General features: G+C 34.9%; 1 protein-coding gene across 2 annotated transcripts in view; it reads left to right on the forward strand.

Annotated features, from left to right (window-relative positions):
- The window catches only part of LOC121424258 (CTD small phosphatase-like protein), a 39,286-nt gene that overhangs the window by 7,325 nt on the left and 5,975 nt on the right, over nucleotides 1-25,986 (forward strand). Inside the window, exons 2-8 of one of the 2 annotated variants that reach the window (XM_041619880.1) lie at nucleotides 6,753-6,877; nucleotides 11,274-11,312; nucleotides 13,408-13,509; nucleotides 19,698-19,754; nucleotides 21,077-21,169; nucleotides 23,849-23,947; nucleotides 25,895-25,981. In XM_041619880.1, coding sequence (XP_041475814.1) covers nucleotides 6,753-6,877; nucleotides 11,274-11,312; nucleotides 13,408-13,509; nucleotides 19,698-19,754; nucleotides 21,077-21,169; nucleotides 23,849-23,947; nucleotides 25,895-25,981 — 602 coding nt within the window. The remainder of the gene's footprint in view (nucleotides 1-6,752; nucleotides 6,878-11,273; nucleotides 11,313-13,407; nucleotides 13,510-19,697; nucleotides 19,755-21,076; nucleotides 21,170-23,848; nucleotides 23,948-25,894; nucleotides 25,982-25,986) is intronic. The other variant, XM_041619888.1, reaches the window with a different exon arrangement.

The raw sequence follows: 25,986 nt of genomic DNA on the forward strand, positions 1-25,986 counted from the left end.
GACAATTTTGTTTTGTTTTGTGCGTGGGCCATGGTGAATTTTATGTATACCAATTAACAACAAATTCCGAGAGGGTCGGGTGCAAAATTGCACTTTCATTGGGTGAATTGGCATGGAATGACCCCCCAACAAAAACTTGATTTGAATAAAGAGAGAAAAATTCAACAAGCAAAACACTGAAAATTTCATCAAAATCGGATGTAAAATAAGAAAGTTTTAAAGTTTCGCTTCATTTCACAAAACAGTTATATGCAGTTTATGCACATCTCGGTCAGTATGCAAATGAGGGAACTGATGACATCACTCACTATTTCTTTTGTATTTTATTATATGAAATATGAAATATTTTGATTTTCTTGTCATTGTCATGTGAAATGAAGTTTCATTCCTCCCTGAACAGATGGAATTCCATTATTTCAACATTTTGTGCTTCAGGCAAGGAGGTCCTAATCATCAAATTCGTAAAAATTGAAATATTGTATAATTCAAACAAAAAACAAAAGAAATAGTGAGTGGGTGACATCATTGACTCTCTCATTTGAATGTAACTGGCTCGTTCATATAACTATTTTGTTAAAAATAAGCGAAACTTTGAAATGTCATAACTTCCTTATTTTACATCCGATTTTGATGAAATTTTCAGGAAAGTGCTTGTTGAATTTTTCTCTTTTTATTCAAATCAACATTTTTCTGAGGTGGACTTGACCTTTAAACTTGTTCATATTCTTACAAGATGGACAACAGACTCATTTTAGAGTCACAGGGGGATGTTAAAGGTCACAACTACATGTACCTAATCTCTTGCTTAGATTCAGTTAAATTTTTATTAAAATTTTTTCAATTCTTTTTTGCGGTTATGTGTGTCTAAGGAAAGAGCGGTTGACCCACAGACCTCTCATGTTGGTGGCACATGAATTATGAAACATTGAATGAAAGATAACTCATGGATTGAAAATACATGCATTGTACATGTAGACACATGGATTTTTGTTTCTTTTCTCATATCTACATGTACGTATGTATGTTGCTGACAGTTGCTCTGAATCAAGGCCAAACCAAAATATAACTACATGTACATTACAGGTACCAGTGTGCAGTACTTGTATATGACGTTAAGCAGTGACATGTAAACAACCATACAATCCATCGATCCACACAGTGTCTTTTTTGCTACAGCACTTTAAAAGAATTTATGCTCTTTGCATCATTCAAATTGAATTGTAGCCATGTGTGCAAATAGACCAAAACAACCCTGTAAACAAATATGCCCATCGTAAAGAGACCATAAAACTTGCCAATAATATTCTAAAATTACTATCAAAGGTTCAAAGTACAACCGTACATGTACACTCCTGTTTGCCAACTTGGATTAGGGTTGTTTCTTTTCTATTGAAAGAGTGGTACGAACAGTGTATTAAAAAACATGAAAACAAATATATTTTTCACTGGAATTGGTCTGTTTTGCATTTTCCCCCTTTTTCTGTAACATTTTATTCTGCTTGATTATCTTTATAAATTAAGAAAAAAGTAAAACAAAATTAGGGTAATATTTAAGTAAACATGGGTTTTAAATAAAGTTAACAGCATTGTAATGTAGACTCCAAATTTCTGGGAGTGTGTTTTAAACCTTTTTTTTCAAATTTGTCCCCCCCAAAAAAAAAAATAAATAAAAAATAAAAAATTGAATGTCAGTATTCCAATTCAACACTAGAGTGTACATGTAAGGCTAAATAGCATATGATGTAATCTGTAAAATTGTAAATGATATGAAATTAAAATGTGTTTTGTAGGAATTTTGTAATATGAAAATTTATTTTGATTTGATGCCTGAACAGAATGAAATATCTGGGTATTTAATAATACATGTATATATATTTTTTTAATCTGGAAGCAGTTACATGTATCAAGCATGGAATGGACTTTAAATTTCTGGATTGTCTACATTTGCTTTCCGTTATACCAAATGTAATATTTGCTGATATTTTAGGGCTACTTTAAAAGATACATTGTATTAAAAAGAGGGTGAAAGATGCCTTTGAAAAGTAGAAAAGAAATATCGATAAAAAATCTAATATTGCTATACAGTGTATTGAGCTGTTTTATGTGTAATGTACATGTACAGTAACTATGCCTTTGTTATTTTGCCAATTCATATTGCCTCAAGATATTTCACTGTACTGGATGATGATAGTGATATTTTTTTAGAATGCAGTACATGTATTGCTATATATGTATTTCATTTGATTAAAGCTGTCTATCACACAGCCATTGGTCTTCCTGGCTCCAGCCTGCTAGTTCCAAATCCAATTCCTTCAGGCAAAGAATCTATTCACTCTATATGTAACTGTTTCACAATGTGAGAAATTGATTTAAAAAAATGTAATGCACAATACTGTAGTGTACATGTACGTGTACAATATACGTATGTAAGGATGCTTTACCACACAATGCAAAAAAATACATGTATTTAAAAAAAAATGGTGCATACATGTAGTTTAATACAATTAAATGTACATCATGTTTTTTTCTCAAATGAAAACATAAACACTGTACATGTGTTTGTGCATGTATACACATGTAAGCACTGTGTCCACAATATAAAGCCACAGATTAGCAATCTGACAGCTTTTGAAGTGGTTCCGTTAAACTGAGGTGTGCTTTATTTGGAAGTGTGCAAAGAAGCTGTAGAAAACTTCTTTTGTACTCTAACATCCTATTTATAAGTACCCTGGTAAATGCCCCTAGTAGAGAGAATTAGTAAAGCAGAGTATTGATTAGCTGATACACAATTTGTTATGTGTACCGGTGTACATACACATACATACTCTATGCTGAAGTGTGGGTGGGTGGAGATGCATTTGTTAACTGTTAAATTTACATGTTCATAAGTTCATTCAGTTCATACATTTACATGTAGTTTTTCAATGTAATGTAAAGCTTTATAAGCATTTGATCTAAATGTATACAGTAGGCCTAATTCATGTGTACATGAATGAATGAAGAGTACATGTACATGGAGCAAAACATTCACATGTACAGTACATGTACATGTACTAATGGTCCTGACTCCCAACAAGGTCCATGTAGTGTATATGTGCTCTGGAGATATTAATATATTTTTCTTCTAAGGCAAAATGCAGACATTGGATGGCAGAGGGCATCACAATTTAAATGTACATTGTACATGTAGGTCTACATGTATAGTATGTCTACATGTACAGTTACAATTCAACAAAAAATGATGAAACGTGTGCATATACGTGTAGCCTCGGCTTTAGATGTACATGTACATGTATGCCTACATGTACATGTACGTGTCATCCCTGTACACAAAGTCTATGGGGAAACGTAATTTCCGTTTTCTGACATGCTCAAAAGGAATTCAAGATTTTCTGAAACGGAAAAGGCAATTTTTTGAAACGGAAAATCACTGTCCCTATCAGTGGCGTAATGAGACTAAAGTTTTCGGGGCAAGAATTCTATCAAGATAACTATGAAATATGGGGCTTTAAACATTTTGTTGACGCTCTTTAATATTGATGAACAAAAATCAGAAATCAGAGAGCCGACGGCAATTTTGATGTTTGCTGTGAGATTGTCCGAAAACAGGATCACGGAGCAGAAAGCGTGTTCTGATATTTTTTTATATACAAAAACACAAATCTAGAATGAGAAAGCAGAAAAGCCCAAAAGTATTTCTGATATCAAATTTGTATTTTCAAGAACCAAACCACGAGGCCGATTTCCGTTTTTTGCTTCTTCATGATCAAAACGGAAAAACAAATTATCCATTAGTACCTTGAAATACAGAAAGCCTACACATGAAGTCTATATACGTCATTGGTGCAAGACCCATTAAAATTGATGCAGGTACATGTACATACATGTATACATGTACTTGTAGGATATGCTCTACCTACAGATTGTACTACCGGTACCAAGGTTGTATGTACATGTCAGCCCTACATGTCAATGAAGGCCTGTAAATATTGCCAGCGAAGGACATGCATCAGTAATCTGGTGTTTACAACCCTGGCTTGTATACAAAAGTAGTTCAGCTTATTTGAATATAACTGGCCACTACTCTCCTTTCAACCCAGATATTATTGTATTACATAATAGTGTTTTTATAGTATATTGCACATTGTAGGCATTTATACTGACTGGCAGGCCTACAGGCTACATTCTGTACCTGTAGGCTGCATGCAAACACTTTTTTACTTCCTGACATTTCATGTTGATCGCAGGGCACAGAGCTGAATGTATGTATCTTGGCTCCAAGTCCAAAATAAGATGTGCATGTTGATGTTGAAATGCTGATGATGCAACAAAAATAAATACTGTACATGTGAATGCATATATTATTACATGTAGAATGACATAAGTTGTGTATTGTTGGTTACAAGCAGCTACTGTATTCTCAGTCATATAATTTATTATAAGCATGTATGCAATACATGTAGTGATACACTTCATGGGCACTTACATCCTACACATACAATGTACATGCATACCGAGTGCAGATCCAGGGTTTAGTGCAAGTGGAGGACACAAAAATCTTTCGAAATATCACACAAGCGACCAAGAGAAAAGGGCAGAAAAACTGGAGTTTGAATCACATTTTAATGGTAGACTACAGTGTATATGCACACACCTTTTCGTAAAAAAAGACAAGTGAAGAAAGATAAGAAATCCTACATTTATCTCTGTACATGTAGGAGGGGGGGGGGGGAGGGAGTATGTTTTCATATTAAAAGAAAAGAACTGCCCGGTACTTTGTCTTTTTTTCAAGAGAGGGTGGGGGGAGGGGGCTGGAAATGAACTAGCCACTGGTAGCAAATTTATAGATCATGGGTCTTTTTGTAGGACGTAGTGACTGCAAGAATTGTTTCTATTAGTACGATTGACTAGAAAGTTTCAGTTTTGATACTACTGAAATACATGTAGCCTACACACATGTACATGTACGTATACATGCCCATGTGAAACTCTCAGCACAGACATTTTTTTTTTTTACTTCGATTTTTGTGATTTCAAACAGCACATGTACATGTAACTGCAGGGCCTGTTCATGTACACCTGCATGCCTACTAACATTAAAAACACTACGCGTATACAGTACACATATGTATATACATCTTGAATTCCTGACATTATGCAGTCCTAATGGGTTTAGAGGAGATTTGAGATTTAAGGGAGGCATTTTGGAGCTCATTGACCCCCCTAGATGAGACTGGCATGCGTGCATCACAAGCAGCATAACATGCATAACCCAAGTGCACTCCTTTACTCGGCGTGCATGCATCAGGGAGTGGAGAATTATTGCCCAGTTTATATCCGTGCATAATTCATGACATAAATGATCGGCTCTTCCTCGTTGCCACTTGCCGCCGTTGACCTTTGTGTCATGTTAAATTGAATCATCTTCTGACATGCCCATGGTGTCTCGTAAATTTAGGACATTGGATGGTCTAGGGATATATTTAATGCCCCATTGATAACAAACAATGTGCGGCCTAATACAGATATTCTTATTGGGGTCTTTTTCTAAGAATACATGTGAAAATTGCAGTTTACATAAGCCTACTACGGGTATTGAAAAGTATTGTGTACGAAATGGTCCAAAGATATTCATGCTGCATGTACAAGTATTTCAGAGAACACCTTATTAAAGGTGTGGCATCTTATATGGAATGTGTCCTACTTCGACGTGCCTTGTAATGACCACTGTGTAATATTGTTTGACAGGAACATGTATGAAGTTTGTGTAATTATGTTTCTTATTAAAAATGCAAGACCATGTTCTGGGATAATTTGTTGGATTATCGCAGAGTACAGACATGAAAAAATATTGCATGAGATACATACATTTGCATACATGTACACACATACATGGACAAGTACATGTACATGTAGGTACATTTGATTTCAGGGTTCTTTTATATGTGTATATTCAGGTAAATTCCCTATAAATAGCCTCCCTCCCCCAATATACAAGTCCTCTGCATATATGGTACATGTAGGCCTGCATACACATGTAACATAGAATGTGGGTGTAAAATCATAGGAAAAAGACCCAGTTGCCATCTGTTGCCAAAGCTGCGCTTCCTAGTGCTCTCCAATCTCATTTTAGAATGTTTAATTAAATCATCCATCTCTTACTGATTGCAAAACCCAGGGAAGGCGAGCGGGAGATTGGTTATCATGACCCCCTACATGTAGGTTTCCAAATGTGCAAGACTATCTCCTGTAGGCTTTCTGGTTCAGGTTATTCCCTATGCATTCTGTGTTGGGGGGCTGACTGGTCGTTAGCGTAAATTTGCGTCACATCCCCCGTCAATCTTGTGAATCCCTGGTGTTTGTTGACGAGGCTCTATCTAAATTGCCCCTCCCCCTCTTGACATCATCGCTGAACTCCTAACTGGGACGTATATTACTACGACAGGCATTTGATTGAATGGTCTACATCGTGTAGATAGATTATGCATGTTTGATTCATATTGTTGATCAATAAAGCAGTTCTCTTTTTAATGGATGGCTGATATATATTAAAGGCATTTAGACAAGAAAGATATGAGATAGAAAGATGTACATGTTCAAGTAGGTAAATTTCTTGCTATACGATCCACACCATGGCTGTTCTAATGTACAGTATGCATATTTACCCTGTGGATTGTAAAATCTGTAATGTTAATAATAATTAATTAATAATTCAATAATTTTGTTTTTATAATTTCATTAATTTCAAACAGGGCCAAGCTCATCAAAGAAGCCAAGAAGTAGAAGTCTACTCAATACCTTCCTGTGCTGTTTTGGTTCAGGGAGACATGGCACGCATCAAAGCGTACCACAGACGTCAGATCAAACCGATCAAAGGGTAAGAAAACACCGACAGAACACAGCACCTCTGTGCTGCACACAATGAAGGTTCTACAGATTCAAAATATGACACATGTTCACAATACCACACTAATCATCCCAAATACCCTTCTGATACATGTATGTCTTTGAACCAAGACTTTCAGATTGCTGTTTCATGTACTCTATTCAAGATATTTCCAAGTATCAAAATAAAAATGATTGGATGTAAAATTATGAATGTTTTCTATCAGACTTGAAATCTGCTTGATTGTGTAAAACTTTCCTGGCAGTGTTAACTTGATTGATTACTATTTCATAATAATTGCATTTTGAAATCTTTGTGTGCCTTATCAGACCGGTCCTACCCTCATCATTTTCTCTGACATTTACGATGACAAATCAAATTCCTATCAGAACAGCTCAATAGGTGGTTTCAAACCGCCTCGATCACAAGAATCCCCGTTAAATTACGAGAACTTTTTTAGGCTGAAAAATACCCATTAATTCCTGCATTCACACCGCCCTGAAACATACCCCTTCGGGATAAGTTCCTGAAGTTACGAGCATGCACAGTAGGCCTATAGTCTGATAAGCAGGCAAGGCGCAAGATTCAAAATCACTAGCCCAGCAGCCACCCACGCCGCCGCACCCAACGACACGCTGGGCTAAAAGTTCCCGTAATTTGCTTCCACATCGCTAAAATACCTGCGACCTTGGAAAAATCCCCGCGAAAGTTCTCGTAATTTCGCCAAGTACTTACTATTTAGCAGGTATTTTCTTTCGGGGATATTACGCGTAGTTTGCTTTCACATTACCAAAATACCTGGTATTTTCTGATCGGGGTAAATTTCCCGATCAGAGAATACCTGGAACTGACGAACTTCGAGGCGGTCTGAAACCACCTTTTGGCTTGTATGACCGGAATTTCATGATCCATTGCAGACCGCCCCCCCCCCCCTTAAAAAAGGGGAAAATGCAATCAAACATTTTTCGAGCTTATACGAAGAGTAAACTCTGACTGATAAAACCCTCCAAAAAACATGAAATAGAAAAGTAATATGAAATGATGTCAAACTTGATTTCTGGATATTACATAATTTTTTTCTCAATCTTAGAATCCTATCTAATATCAGTCAAGACAACCTACCACAGACACGCACCATACAAATTAGAATATAATACCTACCTTTCAGAGACAGTATCGCAAATCTATAGCGTTATCAATCACTAGTAGTGATAGAATACACATCTGAATGTTCCTTTATCGCAAGTCGTCATTGATTGCCAATAAAGCGAACATTTGCCACTTGTGACATTTCGCTTGTGTAGAGCTCTTGTACATTTCCATCACACATTACATGTTTTTATGTACCTGTACAAGGTACGTGCACTAAAACGTAATAGAAATTATATTGATCCAATGGAAATTTTGCATGTTTGGCCACAAAATAAGGCTTGAGATACATTTACATGTACAATGTACATTTTATGTAAATATTTTTTTCCTGTTTATATTTTTGTTAGATACACTGTGATGTTTAATTTTCACTATAGAGCATTTGATTTTGGCAAAGCACTTTCCTCAGAGGTTGACAAGTCATCTGGTGTAAATGTCAGATTTATGCATCACCGTAGTATACATTTATATTTATTTCTCTGGCATGCTTAAATTGAGTTGCTACGTGTATAAAAAAGCAAAGAAAAATAACTGATGTCTTTTATATTTTCAAACCTTTAGTGTTGCATGCATTTTAAATGTTCACAAACAATTTTTTAGATTTGATATTTATTCCTTTTGTGTGATATAATTTGGTTTGGGTTCATTTTTGATTATCTGTCTGTATTCTTTATCAGAGTTGCTAATTTTCCGGATTTTTCCGGAATTCCGGATTTTTTCCTTTGCTGAAAAATATTCCGGAAAAAAAAATCGATTGTCAAAGTGAAATCCGTAAAAATTCCCCCTCCAAATCTTGTCACGGAGTTCGCTACGGAGAGCGCAATTTCAATTTTGGATGGCCAATTTGCGCAGACGGAAAATTATTAGCGTTGTGCGCAGCATGAAGTTTAGCTGGTACTGTACTTGCACGGTACGCGCGAGCAATACATTGTAGCAGTTGCAAACGCCGCCCTATACCCTGCAGGGATACGGGTGTCAGCGCTATCCCAGTCGGGCGATCGCCCGGTAGAACCGCTCGAAGCATGCACGGCCCGGTGTGGCTGCAATTGCCTGCTGCTGCGTGAGTGATTGGTTGTCTGCCGCGGGATTTCAGCTGAAAACCTATTTGCTACCATGAAATATATGTTCTCTGGTGCGTATTCATCAATTCATATGTGTGAACTATCCATCATTTTGATAGAAATTGTGATTTATGGATTTTCAATAGTATAGGATTGTCTTGTTGATGAGTACAGTGAGTGAAAAAGGGCACCCCAGCTGCTACATACACCCGTCCCGAGGCCGAGTCGCACCCATGGCCGCAGCATTTTAACCCGCAACAGGTTAACCCGTACCGTAATGAGTACGGGTTACATGATTTTTTTTTTTGAGCACCTTTCTTGCCTATGATATGAAGTTTATTATGTCATTAATTATTTGTTATGTACTACTGTAGATTAATGATTTCAGCTCTCTAAAGAATAAGAAAACGTTCCAGCTTCAGGGGGCTTCGCCCTTGACCCCGCCAGGGGCCCTGGGCGGGCCCCTGGACCCCCGGCCTGGGTTTTCAGGATTTTTTTGAGCTATCAGTTAGCATCTCTGTATTCTTTATACAGCAAATGTACAGAACTCATTTAAGCCATTGATCATCCGTACACTGTACTTGTACATCTTCATGTTTTATTAAAGATATGATTATTAATCCTCAACAGACGTTCAGCAAATTTTTAGAATAGGCCTACTATTAAAGAATGATAAAAAGTCATAGACTCATAGTATTTACAAATCAGATATTATTTTGCCTATTATGAGGCATTGGTGCATACAGTAATGTACAGTATGCATATTTTTATCAGTCATGTGTAACATTTCGTTTGAAGAAAACAATGTTGCATTTTAGAACACCTACAGATGAAATTAATCCCCTTGCCCAGTCCCAGATATCCAACCAAGAAGGGGGGGGGGGCTCTTTGTCCCTCTCTTTATTTCCCTCTTGATTACTCTTTTTCCCCCTTCCTCATTCCAAATTCTTTTCTTTTTCTATTTGCATTTGCAATTAATTCCTACAGTACCACCACAACAAAGTTTGTTTAAAATGATAATTTAGGATATCAAGGAATGACCTAGGCTGCCTCTTAGTCTTGAGGTACACCTGGGTAATATATTATGCATTGTATGCAATGGCCAAATCAGTTTATAACGAGTGAGCATCATGTGCTCTGACATGTGTAATCAACCTTGGTTCTTGTCGAGAGATAATGAGCCTGCCAATTCACCTGCCTAATTCAGAAAAATACTTTCATGTACATGTACCTGATTTTATTCTCAAAATTAAATTATAGTTGGTTTGAAGATGTACTTGTACATGTACAGTGTTCTCTTTGCCTGAACGTACAATGTAATGTAATTCCTCATTTTAACATAACGTTATGACATCCTTGCGCTTTATATGTACATGTATTTACATGTATGCACATAGTTTACCTTTTGTATACATGCACTTGCATGAGGGCTTTCAAAAAATAAATCAATGTAGCTTTAATGTTGATGTGCAATGTATGTTTTTATAAATAAATATTTTTGTATTTGAGGTGTTTTTGTGATCATCAGTTGTGTTTCCTCAAGATTTGAGTATTGCATCAGTCAGTGAACAAGTTTTTCTAAAGCACATACATGTATAATAGGCTTTATTTGTATTACTGCAAGGAAGATGCTAGATAATTTCCTCAGCAATAAAATGAGGGAGGGGGGCTATAGCAGTTTTTAGATACATGTATGGTATGCATGTATGAGTTCTGCATTGAAGACTGTAGAGACCTCAAACCCCAAATTTAAATGTAAAATAAATTATGCAAAATTCATTATATATTAGAGCATAGATTTGTTGTGATTTTGGTTTTCATTTGTTCTATTCCTATTCAATAAAAGAGGGTACTTGTAAATTTGCAGATTAAAGGAAGTCCACTCCACTAGTCATTCAGGGAAACTTTAAAAAATGTGAAAATTCAGTGCAACAATTATAGAACAAAATTTTGTCTTTTTATCATAATGTTTTTGGTGTGAAAAGGTGAAGTAAGCACCCTCCATTTGCAAGCGTATATGTAATAGTTTTTATTTTATCATAAATTTTACTCTGCACATACAAACTGTATATTTTTCTATCATAAATGAGTTTATTTCTGTTGTACTTGTATATGCACCAGTTTTTACCCCACCATTCATTTCTGTTTTATGTGTGCATCTCCTTTGTTTATAGTCGCTCGACCGCTCAGTTCCTGTTAACGACCCTAGCACGGTATGTCATCAATATGCTTGTCAATGTGTTTTTATTTATGTATTTTTGAAATTTTTAGTGCTTAAAATGATCTACAATTCTACATAATTGTAGTTTTGTTATATTCACCACATTTGCAAGTGGTTGTTTACATTATTCGGTGACATAACACATTTAATCATTGTGGGTCCTCCATAATTAGTGAAATATTTTTTTCGATTTTTGGTATCATTGTTCAGATTTATTACAGACAAAGTTTTATCATCAGTGTTAAAAAGTTATATCATCAGTGTTAAAATGAAAGTCAAATAGAAGTTTATTTCATATACACATGGCACTGATAAAAAAATATACAGGGGGAGGGGTTCTCCCTAAGATTAATTGTTTTTGGTACATGAAATAAAAAATAAAATAATTTATGGCTTCATTATTGAAGAAGTTACTTGTAAATGCAGGTAAGCAAACCCAAGAAATGTGAGACTGGTCAATATTGGCCTTTTCTTTCCTTTAATAAATGAACAGCATTTGCTTGTTAAAGAGCTACTGCAAATGTAAAATACATGTAGTTTAATAGCACTTTATTCATTCATCAGGGTTATCACATTCTACAATGCACATTATGCACTATTATTACAGTAGTTATATTTTTGATATGTGTGCGTGTGTGTAGCATGCTATATTTGTTATGTAGAAAATGTTTTGATGTGCATCATCACTCCTTGTAAATGACAATTGTTTGGATCTGACTGTTTGGACCGAGTGTCAAAGGGGGTTGGACAAATTTGCTCCACACACATTCACATTCTTTGCTACACACACTGTTTGAAATTGGTACTGAAAACTTTGGCCATGTTCACATGTGATACTACAGACTGTACAATAACATTCACTGTCAAATTTAACAGTGCATGCCTCTGAAAATTGCACTTCAATAGGTATATTTTTATTCAATGCACATTCTCTGCCACGTACATGTATTGTATATACACTGTACACAGTTTGAAATTGCAGCCATGTTCACATGGGATACTACACACTTTAACAGTAGGCCTACTCTGCCACATGTATTGCACTTCAGTTTATTTTCAAAAAGTTCTTATTCTCTCTGTAAGGACTGCCCATTGCCTGCTTTTAATACCAACCACTTTTGCCATGTTCACATGTGATTGTGATAATGCAACCACCAATTTCTATAAAAATCTACATGTACTTTATAATTGCCATATTACATTTTCAAATACCGATTAGTATTTTCCAGTGTATTGCTTTACAGGGATCGTGATGATTAGCTTTTTTAGTACCACATGTGTTATAGCACAAAGTTGGAATGGTATCATTTTTCAGCTTCACCACAACCATTTTGTTCTTTTTCACCAAAATGCCTTTCCATGGAATTAAGTCATTTTCTCAGAAAGTTGAAAGGGATTTTACTTGTCCATTCAATGAAATTGCTACATGTAGATGGTGCTAAACCTGATTTAATGGTCAAATTCATATTGTCAAAATAAGCTCTTGAAATTTTCAAAAAAAAATGTAAAAAGTTTAGAATAATGCAAATATACTGCTAAATTACATGCAATTTATATTTAAAAATGTTACATATATTTCCTGGCTTGTGACTTTTGTTACATATTTAAACAGAGTACATGTAATATAGCAGAGTGTCTCATTCTTTCTACTGTACAAATAACCCATAACTGTACAGTATATTTGAAATCGGCACATGATATCATATTGACAACAAGGAGCCCATTGATTTTCCGCAGGAACATGCTCCTAATTGATATTGATTTTCCTCCAATCAATTTGGTTATTGGAGTTAATTGAATAAAAATGTACACCAGGGGAATCTACCTAGTGTACATGTACATGTAGTATAAGATTCAAGACAAAATTTATTTTGTATCATTTAGTGTCTACTTGTGAATGCCAGCCTTGTTGTTTTCTATTGAAATAAGGTTTAAATTGGGTTTCGGTTATCATTGGTGAAACAAATAATGACAATATTATGGGGGGAGGGTGCATTTTAAATATATTGTGTTTATGCTCCAAATCAATTCTGATATTGAAGATATAAAGATGAGTTGTTGATGTCCTCTTTTTCTCTCCTGTACAGCAACCAAATAAATTTCTACTCCCCCAGGTGAGGCAGCAGGATGCACATAAATGTTGTATAGTCATCGATTTAGACGAGACATTAGTACATAGTTCATTTAAGGTGAGCATTACATTTGTGAATACCAACTTTATGAATATTGATTAGCTGTACTGCTGTAATTTATTCCCACAGTTCTGATTCTTGGTGCAGTGTAACCTGATTTGGTGACTCCCTGTAAGGACCACTTGTCTTTGACATCGTTCTCATTATACTTTCTAAAACTGGTTTACTGGAAACCAGTTCAGGAAACCAGTTTCAAAAATCGATTAGCTAGCGTTCCCGTATGATCACCCGAAAGTGGTTTTCAAAACCACTTCACGTTTTGTGGTCTTGTTGCTATGGGAACACTCTCAGCGGTGTGACATGTTTCGCAAAATTTGAAACTACAGAGTAGGGATTCCACATACAGCGTGTGGAGTAGCATGCTCGAAATGATCGAAGATTGTTTCCTGAAGAATGGTTGTGTCCTCACTTACGCGAAAACCAGTTTAACGAGGCAAAAAGATCTTCAAAACTACAACGCTAGGTGGTTTTCTGAACCGCTTTGGAAAATGGCTTTGAGACCACTTTGACCATTCTCATTACACATTAAACTAGTTTCCAGTAAACTAGTTTAAGGACGGTAGTGAGAACAGTTTATTTGAATACCACAGTCTTTTAGTTTGGACCAGGATTATGAAATAAATTGACTTCCGCATAACATCAACTTTTCTTGAACATTTCCACCGTGCAGTCTTCATACACAGGTTTTCACTTCAAGATATTGATAATGATAATATGAAGAATAATGTAGCATTGTTTCTTAAATTGCCATATCCTTAGAAGAGGACTTGAAATTGTTGGTCCCCTGAATTACTGCAAGTATTTAATATGCTTTCTTATCAGTGTTAATTTACATTTACCGGTAGGCTAACAGTGTTAAGAATAAGGTGTTGCTCCGACACCTTTGTAGTCAGGGGTCTGTACCTCAAGACTATCTAATGGAAAACATGTCTCAAATGCTTTGGAGATTAAAATGTATGTATGTATTACATACATTGCTTTTATGACAAATCATTTTGCAAGCTACATGCATCAGAACTTGTCCTTTCAAGTACATGCACTAGTGTATTTAAGTCAAAGTAAGTTAATGTTAATGAATCTGTTATTGTAAAAGTCTGTCTATTGTGAATTTTTGAAAAAAAGATATGCATTTATAAAGGAATATATATTTTTTTAATTTTCTGAAAATATCAGAGTTTACATCCTTTGTGCAAATTGCCATGACAATTGCATGCCCCTATAAAGCCAGGCATAAATTTTCCTCAGTGTAGGTAAAACTTTTAACTACACTCAGGAAAATTTGCGTGCAATTAAGAACACTGGAATTCTTCAGAAAACTGATAAGAATATAATATGATCTCTCAATTCATATGCAAGACACAATTTAACACTATTTCATAGCCAATTTTGGTTCATACTTTCCTGGACATGAGCTACATGTAATTAATTGTACAAAAAAAACTTATTGATTTTGGAATGTGTGGTGAAACATTTCTTCCACTGCGTCCTACAAAGTGTTTTTGTTTTCTCTCAGACCTATTCTGACATGGATTTTCTTCCCTGGGATAGAGGTTCTGCTTCCATGGCAACTGGAAAGTGCTTTTTGATCATGTGACTTGAGAGGTTTACATTGTAGATGTGCTTTGATTGTTCTTGAAGTTGACTCTGAAGCATACTTCAGTTGAAAGAGCACTTTTGATGTTGAGAATGGGAGAAGTTTTAGCAATTTAGTGGTCAAACTTGAGAAGTTAGGATAATTGCATGTAAATATTTAAAGTATGCATCATCAAATACATGTTTTTTTCTTTGAAAAGAAATTTCTACAGGGTGTATTAATAATCAATAGCCATTTACATGTATGAATATAATCAAAGATACTACAAGGGGAAGATCGGACAGTACATAGACCGTGTAATGAAATGCTCGGGAAGAGCGCCCTACAGCGTTGAGTATTAAAGTAACGACCTTTTGACCTTTGCATATCGCGAGATGGTTGTGTACAAAACATATGAGAGAAATGGTGAAGGGTCGAAGGAATAGACGATTCTTACATGTACATTTTAAAATTTTTTCATTCAATTTTTTCCCCCTTAAAATTGAGATGAATATATTTCAGAGGTTTCTTGGAAATAAAACATGGAATTATTCCCATTTATCACCCTTGAGCCCTCTCCAAACTCCCCTCTCTCATTTTCCCCATATGTTTTATACACTGTCGCGTGCCGATATGCGAAGGTTAACTTACTCAACGCTGTTGGGCGCCCTTCCCCACAAGCATTTATCTTTTCAAAAAATCATCGAAGTGTCCAATCTTCCCCTTGTAGTATCTTTGATGTAATGTACACGTAATGTATTCATGTCCGTAAAGAAAGGATTAATTGGTTAACGCTTGGAGACCCAGATGTAAATCTTGTAATTTAATGACAAATTAATTTTGTATCACTAACATACACTTACCATTGGAATACAATTAAAATTCTATTATCATGTTAAAATCATAGATCAAATTAGAAGCCAGTTTTGTTTGAAAATTGTTTCTATTCTATTAAGCACATGTCATTCCTCACCATCTTTATTAAAATATTATTGGATTTCAGTTTGGCAACAGTTTTCATATTGGAATAAATGTCATTCTAGATGTCTGACATTTTATGGACCTCACTATTGGTATCTAGAATTGTCCAAGAAGAATGTTGAGAGCGTGATGGAAATGATACATTCCATGACGGAATGCCATGGTAACGCAATACACTGCCACGTGAGAGGATGGCAGTAACATGAGAGAAACGGCTGGCTTTTGATGCCCCAGCATTTACAAAACACTTGAGTGAGTGTATGCATGGTAGGGGTATAACTTGGTTGGTATGTTGATGGGATGGGAGGGTGTTTCATGTACCATCTTTCAGTCTATCTGTCCATCCATCTAGCTATCCTTCTACTTGAGTTTTATTTTTCCAATATCTGAGAATCTCTCTCTGAGGTAGCCCATATCTCACTATCACTGATAACCTGGCATTTTCTTTGCTTTTGAAAGATAAACCAATCACTAATGACAGAGGAACAACTTTTCCATTTAATATGCTGGCAAATATGTGATTTAGATACAAAATCTTAATATCAGGGTTGATTTGATTATGAATCCAGAATTAAATCTGAATTCTACAAATCCTTTTCCATCTCAGAATTTGACTTTATTCTTTTGATACTATCATGATAAAAAAAATAAAGTTATGAACGAAGAATTTTTAAGGTTGTGAATGACACGAGAGGAATGATTATTGATGTTTGCATGTAGTAATAGGGAAAGCTGGGCTTTGTACATGTACAAGAATCCTTCGTGACTGCTAAAATTTCAGTCACAGCGTGCTAGATCTCTGTTGCACACATTCTACATGTATGTAGCAAAGAAGAAGTTTGGAATCAAGAAGACTGCCTCAGCGGTGCACTGGTAGGTTAGTGTAGAATTTCAGAATGCTGTTTGATTTAGGCTAAGGAGGGCCTACTGACAGGAAAACAGTGTGTTTAGATGAGCAATTAATCACAAAACATGATCATACTACACATGTAGACTGGTGCAAAAGAAGACCTTTACATGTATTAAAGTGTTGATGATTTGACAAACTTTCTTGCTCCCAAGTGTTGATTTGTCTTTTTGTACCAAGGAATTTTAAGGTTAAGGAACAGAGAAAGAGAAGCATAATTGTGCCTGGGAAGCGTAGGTATCATTTACCGTCAGTAAAGTCGATTGCAAATTTGTATACATGTACTTTGTAGGTTTTCCACAAGATTCATGCAAATTGTACAGTAGATTGTTGTGTTAAAAGCTCAGGTAACAAAGACTACAAAGTTATTGAATTTTGTGAAAACACTTTTATGCCTATTGTCATGAATGTTCATTAAGTTGGCTGATGAGGTCATGTACCCACTTTGTCTTTCCATCTTCTTACACCCTTTTCATAAGCCCATCCTCCAACTAGCCGCCTAAGAGTAATGCGGATAATTCAATAAAAATTGCGTTCACAAACTCCGAAAATAAGCCGCATTATTTTTACGAGCGCCCGTCCTGAAAAAGGTGGATAATTGTCATGACAACTTGACATGCCCCCTCCGATGCGGTTGTGTTGGAAAAGGGTGACCTTGTGACCGCACCATGGCAATTATCCGCATTACTTGGAAATGCGTTCATAAACTCAAAATCTTGTCCCGATGCTGCTATTATGCGGATAATAGCAGCATCAAAATAATGCGGATATGTAACTCTGGTCCTCCTCCAATTTTACGACCAAATTATGCTGCTATTAGCCGCATAATTGGGTTTATGAAAGGGGTATTATATAGATAGGAATACATATAGTAATTATTTCATATTGTCTGTCACACATGCATGTATGATTTTTTTTCTAACATACAAAAATTACAAGTTACTGCAATGAATATATGATATCATCAGTGTGCTTAATATTGAACATTAATAAAGATATGAATAGAACTGTTTCACCAAAATAATGTCAATCTTGAAAATATAACTTTGTTATTTCCTGTCTGGATTTGATCACCATTTTAGTGTTTTGTTTGTCTGATTTTTCATCATCTCTTCAAATCATATTTTCAGCTTTGAGTACCTCTTTAATACTTCATTGATGAATAATTTCTTCAGTGTATAATGCCTATCTGTCTTGATGCGATAAAAGCCATGAACCATGAGGATAATATAACCTGCCTAGTTTCAAGAGAGGTGGCAGAAAAGTGGTGTCAATGTCATTCTCCCTGAAGCAATGATAATATGGTAGATTTGGTTTATAGATTATGATTTCTTCATAGTATGGTACAGTTGTACAGAACATATTGCAGAATGAACATGCATTTGTCATATAGTTGCATACTGTACTTGCAGATTGACTACTTGAAGGAATGGAATTTTATGATAAAGCAATGTCAGATTTGATTTTTTACCAGCATTGACAGTTTATCCAGCATCTTCATATGTGCATTGCTCTCTTCATTGAATTTGTCTAAGAAGAACCTGCGTTCTAAATGTGTTTGGTGCACGGTTCATTCCATTCCGATGGGTATTTGGTGTAGTCGTTTTTTCTTGTAATTTCTTCATTTATAAACAAATCACAGCCCCTTTAAACTTTTTACAACTAAAAAAATTAATAACCACGGAAAGTAATATTGTAATTAAATTCTACACTTTTAACAGTGTTTTTGGTGATCTACATCAGCTTAATACCCAAGGTAATATGGCCTGGCTTTCAGATGCTTTTAATAGCATTTATGAATTTGTGCCAAATGGAATTACTTTAATCAATTGATTATGATCATTGAAATGTTTCAAAAATTGATTGACCAAAATTATACGAATATCTGCTGTAAAGTCATTGATCATTTTCAGTCCATTCTATCCATCATGTTTTAGAGGGGGGGGGGGGGGGGACACACCAAAACTAAATCGACATGTAAGAAACCCATGAAGTACATGCATCTATTATCCAGAGATACTCGATCTATTAACGTGTACAACATGCAATGTCCAAATATCTTTGGACCTGTCTCAGTTCAGAGAGATAATGAGGATGAGATAGAAGGAGAGATATAAAGAGAAAGAGAGCACATTGGACTGCATGATAAATATTGCCCAGAATGGTATGGCTGTCCAGAGCAATACTCTTTCTAATGCATTACGGAAATCGGATGACAGCGTTAAACCAGGCCAGGCTGATTCACTGTCTAATGATCTCATATTTGATCGCAAAGTGGGATTCAATTACTGTTGATGAATCCTTGCTTTTGTGCCAATTACATGTAAATCATGGGATCAATTGCCTCTGGGCTCAGTCCATCTGAATTCATAACAAAGGGTGTATGTGCACCAAGAATGCAGTGGTTAAAGATAATTTGAGTGATTGAGTTTAATTTTCAAAAAAAGTAAGAAGTCAGCTTCAAACGCGTCTTAGATATTTCATGATCGTTTCTTCTGAAGACCCAAGATGCATGCAAATCATCTAATTTTGAGAAATTTCAAGTCTCATTCAGTACAATGAATTATTTAAGCCTTTATTTCTTCAGCTTTTATTATTTGAATTAGCAACATATTTTTTTTCATTGCTACATTTTTAAGTTAATGATTGTAAATGTATGTTTGTGTATCACAAATTTACAATGGTAAATTTTCTCTCCTTTCTGTTTACCTCTCTCTTGTCCAGCCCATTTCAAATGCAGATTTTGTTGTTCCTGTAGAAATTGACGGCACAGTTCATGAGGTGAGTATACTGTATGTTCAAGTATGATTTCAAAGGCAATAGCAATGTGGTCTGATAAGAGTCCTGTTTGTAGATCAGGTACCTTGAAATCCTAGCCTTGTTTTCAGTCACTCTGATATCATGTAATATTTATCTGTTAATTTATTAGACAAGTAGCTTCTGGTAACCAAACTGTTTTATAATACCATTGAAAAAGATAATGTCGAGGGTGCTTAAGTCTTCAAATTATCCAAAATATTTCTGTAGCCAAGTTAAAAAATCACCCTTGTATTTTGCAAACTACATGTGACCTCAATAAATGAAGTCAAAATATAATTGGGAAAGTACACCATCTGAATAAATAGCTCCCATACAATTTTGTCTGGGTATTAAGTGCAATATATACATGTATGTGTCCAAATTTATGCTTAAATAAATTCAATAAGAGCAAAATATTTCAGTTACCTGCATGACTGTGTTTGAATACCTAATTTGTTTTTGCATCTTCATTGAGTCCAGGATCGATGTTCTGTGCTTGAACATTGATATGAATATGAATCAAATGAGTTGATTATCATCAAGACTCCAGAGTACTATCAGTATCATTCTCAATGTTGAACTTGATGATTTTTATCTGATATGTAATCAAAACCTTTGATCTTTTATATCATCACAGAATGAAACAGTGATTAAATAAATCGTAGACAAATAGTAAATATTTGAATCGTTAAAGAAGCTTTATACCCACAATGTAATATCCCCTGATACTTTTTATATTTTACTTTGAATATAAGTTTACCTACATAACATGGTAGACCTATAGGCTTATAGCATCACACTATTCACTAGGGTGGGGACTAGTAGACCCCCCCAGGTTTTGGTTTGCTGCTTGAATTTATGTCAGTAGACCTACTAATAACACATATCTTCACCATTTCCATAGTATTGGACTGGTCTGACAGTCTGGAAGTGAGACTAGATTATGTGTGACATTTTAGTGTTTCTCCTATCTCATCTTTCGTCAAGTGATAGTACAACAGCTGACATAAGACATGATAGGTGTGCTATGATACCCCATGAGACATGGGCTATTTACTCATCCACATGAACTAGGTCATCACACTCTAAACCTGGGGATATCCCATTTTTAATTGCCTCTTTATTCAAGTTAGATGTTGAAATTATTGTTATTGAGCTAGAAATGTATTCATATGCATTTGAATTATTAGTGGAGGGAGGGGGTGGGAAATTAAATTTCAATGGTGTACTGTTTGTACATATAGAGCTGCCATTGTATACTGATCTGCAAGGACCATCTCTTTCTTCTTTATTTTGTATTTCAGGTATATGTATTAAAAAGGCCGCACGTGGACGAGTTTCTGCAGAGAGTGGGGCAGCTTTATGAATGTGTGTTATTTACAGCTAGTCTTGCAAAGGTATAGCAACTTTGTCATATAATTTGTTATTATTGCAAGGAGTTATATCAAATTCTGTAGCTTTGATGGTAACAATAAATAGCAAATGCTGAAGGATTTGTTTTGAAGTTAGGAATTTGCCACTTTGAAAGGAGGCGCTGATATTAACCTTTCTTTCGCATTACCAATTTTTACCAAGTTTAGGAATTATTGTCCATATTTATATACCGGTAACTGATTTAAACATCTGCATCAAAATTTTGTCAGACCTACATGTCCAGGATCACATGTCCAGGATCATGTGTATTTTCTATTTTCCTGACTGTTTATTAACTTTAAAAAAAAATATGAATTATGCATTCCTGTCTGATATGATTACTTTTTTTCTGGCATACAGTTAAAAGAGAAAAAATAATTATGGGCATTGAAATAAATGATGTACCATGATATCTAAACAGTGATTCTTTATTTGCATGTAAATTAACCTTTGGAATAAACATTAGATCCAATTATTGATTTAGTGTTGCCTAATACACTCGTGTAACTACTACTAGTGTTACAGCGAGACAGTGTAGTCTTTACACAGTACTCTCAAATGTCAAATGAATGTAATTTATTTCATTGCAATTGAGAGTATGCTAGCAAGCAATTGTGAGAGTATTCAATGGCATTGCATTCTCTCTTGAAACCTTAAACAAAAACGTGTACAATGTATTTTGTTTTGGGAAAGGGATTTAGGATTCATAGTGCTCATAAATCCTAAAAGGCTAATGACATTCAGGAGATTTAGGCTTCGTTCAGATATGGTACATGTACAAGTAAGATCAGTAACAATTTTATCGTGTTCATACGTGGCAAGAATTTCCACCCCACTTTCAATTTCATGATGATGCCATGAGTCAATTTCATGACACGTATACATGTATGTAGCGTTTTAGTTTGTCCATGAATCTTGATCAAAGCTTCAATACTTTATGTGATTAAAACATAGATTGTCCAGCCTTTGCAATATTTGACATCTCATAATCAATCTTTTTATTTCAGGGACTACACTTAATAACCTACTGTACTGTGTAAATCTACAGCATTTGATAAGCTCTAAAATTGCAATGATTCGGTATTTTCCACAGCTCTTTTGAGCATTGATCCCCAAGCCCCTGTTTAATTTTTTCTGTATCATATCCCATTGACTTTGTTCACAAAATGTTGCTGAGTTTGCTGTGTCATGTGTGAACGATCCTCTACTGCATAGTAGACCTCATTTAAGCTTGCAGGAGAGCTACCTCCATGACTGATTGTACACTCATAATTGCTTAAATGTCACAAGCGGTAAATAAAATTTCATGTCATGATTATTATGACTGTGGTTTCCAGTGTTGATGCTCAATTGCAGTTCATTCTTAGATTCATTTTCAGTTTTGTAATGAGTGTATTGCCGATGCAATTGTAGGGACATTCATGAATGTAATGGTTCTTTCAATAAGCTTTTACTTGATATGTCTTGAAAAATATGTAAAAAAAAAAGGTCCACTAAAACTTGGTCTTTGGCAAGAAAAAAATAGTCAAAAAATATTTAGTAGGCTTTATTGAATAATAGTACATGAAATATGAAAGGGCTTGCTCGGTATGTTGTGGATTCAGATATTGTATTAACAGATATATGAATATTACCTGCCAATTTTATATTTGAGCCTTAATTTTGATTCATACAGTAGAAATACAGAGCAATGCCTTTCACATCTTAAATTTTCTTAATGTTTTATAATCTTACTTATTTTCCATCAATTTATTTCCTTTTCAAGATGATAAACAGCATTCTATCTTTGAGTTGAAGGAATGCCCCAGTTCTAGTTGATGAATGTCTTGATGGAAATTATCCTCAATGAAGGAAATGTAAACACAAAATGGGGAAATTAGAGAGACATTGAAATACAAATTGGATTACAATATATAAAACTATAAAAAGCATAGTGATACAAAAAAATGAACAAAATTGAATATTACTTTTCGTAAAGTCTTAACAGTTTGTCAAAAGTAGATGGTGGATATTGTTTTTTGAATAGGTCGACTTTTTATGATTTTTATTAAGGCATCTGGTAATAATCTATGATGGATATTTTTGGCATTATTTTCAAGTATTAATTAGGGATACATAGATATATGATAAAATAATATTCACAAACTTCAGGATCTTCCAATGCAGTAAATCAATGAATAGCCACTGACTTTTACAACAATGACCATGATAACATTGCTCAATACTATAGCCAATATTGCCCAAGCTCCAAGGTGGTTTGAATCTGTGGTTAATTGAAATTGCATTTATATTGAGAAAATGTCTGATAATCCATGTGCATTTAGGAAATAATATTTCTATATTTATATAGATTTATTAAAAATATTTTGGACTCGTACCATATCAAGTTTGAATTTCAAAATGCCCTTTGACAAAAGGGTGCTTGCATTTTGTTTCCTATGAGCAGACTGAATTAAACATAATTTATCAATTAGTGCACAAAATTTGATTGAACCACAGATTCAAAACCATCTGTGTGCATTTAAATTCATGCCTGAATATTAATGTTGTCTATTTAGTGGCAAAGTTCTCGTCAGTTTTATCTGTTTTTGCAATAGCTATTGAAATTTTTTTTTTTTGTTATCATTTTTAATAACTGTTCTCATTTCTTCTTGTATTGACAGTATGCAGATCCAGTTGCTGACCTTTTAGACAAATGGGGTGTGTTCAGGTGTCGGCTGTTCCGGGAATCATGTGTGTTTCACAGAGGAAATTATATTAAGGTATGAACAAGTCCTGCTTTCTCATGTACATTCACTGGGAATCTTTATGGTGCTGAGGCATTGACTAAAAAAGGAAGGGGGGATTCTTCATAGTAATATCTATTGATTTGGTTTTTTTTTTAATCTTCCTTTAGATGTCTCTTTGTAATTGTCTGTTCAAAATAATATTAAGGCAATAACAGAAACGATACATAATATCCCATGTAAACTTATAACGATTACCAAGATATGTTTCTCACTCTCAAATTTTTGTTACACATTGACACGTTATCCATAGACATGGACTAGTCATTTGCTTTTCACATATTCTTAGCGCAAAACTATCTAGTGAGCAATGTATGCATTTATTGCTTAGAAGTAAAACTGAACCCATCCCAGAAAAAAAACTTGTCTTGAAATGAAATGTGGGCTTCTTATTGATTGAATGAAAATTGATTAGCATTTGATTCTTGGAGTTGTGTTTAATTGCAAGCCATTCTGCAATCACCTTTCTTGCTGGTTCAGTACATCAAGTACAAATTGCAATATTAGCAAACCTATTTGGCTTAGCCCTGGAAAATTCTGCTATTTCTTTAAGCATATCTATGGACTTTGTAGTCGGGTATCAATGTACATTTAACAGACATACGGTTTTGGTAATGGAAATCAGCTCCTTTAATATGGTAAATGCTTCTATAATAGACTGTCATCAGATATGTGAAAACCTGTTTGTCCTGTATGTAAAGATCACTTAAGTTAGAAAATAAGTTAGAAAATTAAGATATGTTAAAACCTGTTTGTCATGTATGTAAAGATCACTTAAGTTAGAAAATAAAAATATCCTTTGGCAGGTTATCTACATATGTAAATTGACCCCCCCCCCCCCACACCCTCTGTACATTGAGACTTTTCCATCAAGACATGAGACAAGAAAAAAAGTGGTCTTTCTTAGCAGGTAGTAAAATTTATGGATATGATTTTTAGTACATCCTTTTTAAAGGAAAGAAATTGTATTTTTGTAGAAAAATTATCCTTTCAATTTATGAGTATAAAAATATGTGTGAATGTACTTATACATGTACATGTCTCACTGAGAAACCATATTCAAGAGAAGCATAAAACTTGAGTCCAAATTTTTCTTTTTACATAATATTTATGTTGTTGGCATAGGAGCTCTCATATTAGAAGTGTTCGAGGTCTGTCAATGACAATTATGCGGCTGTCACGATCTCTTACCCATTTTGGATGATGAAACTGAGAACAGTTCTTGATCCACATTGTAAGGCCCTGTCGCATCGTTCCGTGTAAGCCTTGCTGGAGACCTTTTTTGCGACATGCAGGTCGCCCGCTTTGACAGTATCTCCCACGCAGTTGGACACAAAAGCGTATGCAAGTCTGATTTGCACAAAGAAAAGTTTTGAACATGCTCAAAACTTTGTTGCGAGGGAGTTGCTTGCAATCACCCAGCAAGGCTTGTACAGTTCGATGTGACAGGGCCTTTAGGGTCTGTAATAGTATGGTTGTATTACACTACATCTGTATTACAAAAACAAATTTTATAGTCCGAGGTGATGTTTCATAAAACTGTGCTACACTTGGGTCTTACACAAGACTGGTTATCTTTTCTGTCATCCAAAATTGAAATCTGATTTTTTTTTTTCAGTTCAAAATTCTTGTTTCTAATAAGCATTTGAGTGCAAAATACTGGTATTTGTGAAAATTTGATATGGAAATTACATGTAAAAATTCCACTCCCATTATAATTGTAAAACAGAAAATTTGGGGTAATGTTATCTCATTTAGCTAGAAAGGGTCAGCAATTTTGCAAAAGGTTGTGCTTAGCTAATAAACAGCTGTATGAAATTGACCCAGAACAGAGAAGACAGCCACATGACCATCACTGACAAACATCACTCCTAATGCAGGTTAACCGTTGATATCTTCCTTATTCTGTTTTATATGCTCCAGGATCTTAGTCGACTGGGTCGTAAACTGGAACGTATTGTAATTGTGGACAATTCACCCGCTTCATATATCTTCCACCAAGATAATGCAGTAAG

Source organism: Lytechinus variegatus, chromosome 1 (genome assembly GCF_018143015.1).
Source record: "Lytechinus variegatus isolate NC3 chromosome 1, Lvar_3.0, whole genome shotgun sequence".
Taxonomy (NCBI): domain Eukaryota; kingdom Metazoa; phylum Echinodermata; class Echinoidea; order Temnopleuroida; family Toxopneustidae; genus Lytechinus; species Lytechinus variegatus.